This window comes from Gymnoscopelus microlampas (genome assembly GCF_963454915.1).
Source record: "Gymnoscopelus microlampas genome assembly, chromosome: 24".
In the NCBI taxonomy this organism is placed as follows: Eukaryota; Metazoa; Chordata; class Actinopteri; order Myctophiformes; family Myctophidae; genus Gymnoscopelus; species Gymnoscopelus microlampas.
In genome coordinates, this window is record NC_139961.1 from 31,045,818 (window position 1) to 31,049,858 (window position 4,041).

General features: G+C 41.7%; 1 protein-coding gene across 1 annotated transcript; it reads left to right on the forward strand.

Annotated features, from left to right (window-relative positions):
- Window positions 1-419: 419 nt before the first annotated feature.
- On the forward strand, window positions 420-3,668 carry LOC311040645 (ly6/PLAUR domain-containing protein 6-like; the record flags this gene model as incomplete). The annotated part of the gene is made up of 4 exons (XM_084050974.1): window positions 420-537; window positions 1,481-1,579; window positions 2,193-2,323; window positions 3,486-3,668. 4 exons carry the CDS (start codon window positions 420-422, stop codon window positions 3,666-3,668), a joined length of 531 nt encoding a protein of 176 aa, XP_083907100.1.
- Window positions 3,669-4,041: the final 373 nt, after the last annotated feature.

Sequence of the window (4,041 nt, forward strand, 5' to 3'; positions counted from 1 at the left end):
GTATTAGGATATATTTGCTATCGGGCAGAAACCTTGTATCTCCATATTTCAATGATGATTTTTTTTTCGTAAATTAAGGCCCTACTTCGTCATGCTAGTGTCACACAAACGTAGCAAAAATAGCCGATCCACAAGCTTACAACGCAAATTAAGTAAAAGTGGTTAAGTGTGTCTGTGGGTTTTATAAATATTAAACCTATGAAAAGTATTACCAAGAGCTCGTGACTATGCTTGAAATAAAAATAAATAAAAACAATTACAAGTTATAAAATCTAATATAACAAGCCACAACACAATGCACGCCTACACAGGGTTGCAAATAGATTCCAGAAAAACTCCCACAGCTGACCTGTACCATCTGTCTCCACAGTGTCCCACTGACCAATCAGGTACCTGCATGTGGAGTTTCTAGGAGAACGATGGAGCCCTGGCCAATAGTGGCCTGGGTCCTACTGCTGACCAGCATTGCTGATTGGCTGAAAATGGCGCAATCACGGGACTTCACCACAAAGGACATTGTCGCCCTGCATCCATCAAGTAAGTATTAGTTTAGAAAAGAGATGGGTAGTGCACCCCCTTAGTATTTTTAAGGCTAAAATGTCAACACTGCACACAAGATAACTCATAATCAAATTGCAGGAGGAACCCTACTGATGTTGGTGACTCCATGGCACTTTCAGATAGCAACAACTTTTGCAACAAAAGCTAAAAAAGAGTATACAATACAGTTACGTAAGATGGGTGATCGAGACAAATGCACGGCGTGCACATGCATGCATACAGTATAAACACACCCACGTGGGTGTGTTTGACGTGAACTAATCTCTCTTTATTTGACGATGGGTTCCCAGATTGGACGTGAACTGGAGTTGTCCTCTGTGTACCATTCCTACCGTGACTAACAACAAGCTTTGTCTTATGTGAAGTGTGTCTGACCCTGGGACCTGTAGCTGTCTCGCCTGACCGCCGGTCTGATTCCCACTACATAATCCTTGCCAATGGGAAAGCTTAACAACTCCGTGTTGGATGACCGCAGATGGTCCCCGGTGCGTCAGTGCAGTCTATTGGTGCACTTGACGTTATTATGTGTTCCCTTTGGAGAACATTAGCATATTATCATTATGTGAGAACTTGGTCCATCGAGGTCGTCAATTGGGTAAATAATACAGACATAATTGGATGTTAATTGTTCAATTTGTGTCCCCTTTGACTCAGCCTGTTACTTACTGTAGGTCGGGGGGGGGGGGAGATCCATATGGTGCTTAAAAAAGTTCCATATGGAATCATAAAGAGCCAAATAAAATATCTCCATATACTGTTCAGGAAAAAATAACAATAAACTATAAAGGACTAAATGTAATGCTACCACTGAGTTTATAACAATAGTGGCTTCACAAAGATCCCAAAAATAGTGCCATACAGCAGGTGAATGTATTCTATAGTGCGGTTGTCTCAGTGTGTCTCTGGCTGTGCTCCACAGCCACACCTCATCCTGGTGGGTTTAAATGCTTCACGTGTCAAGATGCTGCAGACAACTATGAGTGTAATCGCTGGGCACCGGACACATACTGCCCAAAAGGTACTTACTTAGAGACTTAATATTTCTCACATTTATCATGTTTCCTCTATTGCTCTTCTGCGTGTGCCAGTGAATGGACAGTAGACGTTGCAATTTTAATGACTTGACTTCAAGTGCAATATTTTCTATGAAGGCACATCAAGGTGGCAGTGGCAGGTGTCTTTTTCCTAGATTTATTTCATAGCAGTATAAGACTGTGGTTACACCAAGACAGAAACTCCCCATGCCACCAGACTATAATACTGATAAAACACAAATTGAATGCAATACTGAATGACCAGTTTCAGTTTAGCTTACTTTGTCTACTCTACAGCACCCTCAATCTAAAAAAAAAACACAAACAAAGACAGTGTGTGGAGATTATAGGGTGGTGTCGTCTCTGGACCAAATGTGACTGTAAAACAGGAAACCATACAGTACATGCGACTCCACGACACTATCAATGCTGCCTGTTCCAGTGATTTAAGAAACCATATGGGGATAAAAAGAACATATAAAATGGTTCCACAAAGAAAATGCAGGGGCCATTTACTGAAACAGACAGAGTTCCATGTATTGTAGAAGAACACATTTGAGAGAGTGTACCACTATGTGTATTTGATATCTCTTGCAGGGACCAGTTACTGTTACACCTTGCATGTGATGGATATAGTTGGGGACAGCGTGTCTGTGACCAAGCGCTGTGTTGCCCTGAAGGACTGTCTGCTCAATGGATGTACCAACACCACTGAACACGGCTACCAGGTACAACCGATGCCATTTGGGATTGATTTAAAATTCAAAGCAAATCTCTGTACATTCATTGCTCCTTAATTGGCCACAGCAATACTAATAAAATATAAATATGATTGACAATCATGAATGTGGAACCCAGGTAAACAAGTTATATATAAATACAATTTTTATAATTTTATATAACAACTCTTACTGAAGTAGTAAGAACAACAGTAAAGTTAAATAACAGTACAGTAATATTGCGATAAAACAATGCATACCAACAAAAAAGGTTACTGTTTTTTAACGGTGTGGCTCTGCTGGAGTCTATAAGAGGAGGGTCTGTCTGTATGTCTGTGATTCCGGAGCTAATCTTGCAAACCGCTGGACCGATCAGCGCAAGATTTCTTGTTCACAATGCCAGTAGTCTAGTGCCTCACATATTCAAATACTGAACTTAAACTTTATAATGGAAGTCAATGGGGCTCTGATCGGGCTGAAATAGTACCCAAATTTGGAGTCATACATCATAGATATGCCATGATGGTCATGATAAATTCGAGATCCACATTGGAGCCATGTCGTTCCCATGTGGATCCACATGAGTTGATTTCTTTTGACAGCTAAACATAATATATTTATTTAGGCCTAATGGTGAGAACTAGCTATAGATAGTTTGTAAAGGGCTAGTTCCTTACACCCCAAAGATTCCAACATTACATTAACTGCACAGTTTATTGTCTGCATTACCATGGAAATATGTTATTTCTGTTTGGTGGCGTGATTAATCTCTACAGTAGGTGTTCTTCCTGCTACACTCTAGGCCTGTTGCACCCCCATCGGTGCCCAGTGATATTCACAGGGATTTTGAGCAATGTGTTTTATCGTGATTTGAGCACAGCTGGGAAGACTATTTCGAGCAATCAAAATGCTTACACCCATTGTATAAAGCCTGATTCGTATAGAAAAAGCCGATCCGCTGTACAAGCTCAGAACGCATCACAGCGTGACGTGTCGTGAGCTTGTAGATCTACTATCTTCAGTGCGCGTCTCGATGCGCAACCAATAAATCAGTCGTAACACGCCACTGATGATACACGGACATCTTCTGTATCACCATTCACATTTTCTAGTCCTTTTCTAACCCTAACCAAACTTTTAAACTAAATGTTAAAAACTTATTTGAACCCAGGTCTGCACTTCCTGTTGTGAAGGCAACATCTGTAACCTGCGGGCGCCGCGAAACCAGAGAAGCGCCGTGTTCTCCACCAGCTCACCTCTGGTCAGCTCCTCCTGGCACTCCGCCACCAGACGGCTATTTCCTGAATCCTTCAGCTATGTCATCATCGGTGTCATCGCGGCGACGCACGCGTGACAGTAAAGGACAGACTTTGCAGTAAATAAACATAGACAATATGTAAGGGCAAACTGGCTGCTGTGGTCAATGGGAACTACACTGAGGACATCTTCTAAGGCAGTGGTTCTCAAACTTTATCATGTCAAGGACCCCCAAATTGACACTTATTAGCCCGCGGACCCCCATTTGAAAAGATATGCCAGGGACCCCCATAAGAGAAGATTTCTATGGCCCTATAGCAGTGATTCTCAACCATTTTAATTTCAAGGACCCCCAGTTTAACATGCATTAGGCTACGGACCCCCATTTAATGGCATTTCTATCTCTGGGACCCCAATTTATGTTGTAAAATCAATGTCAATTTAACTCTGAGAGTGTACAAATGGAACCA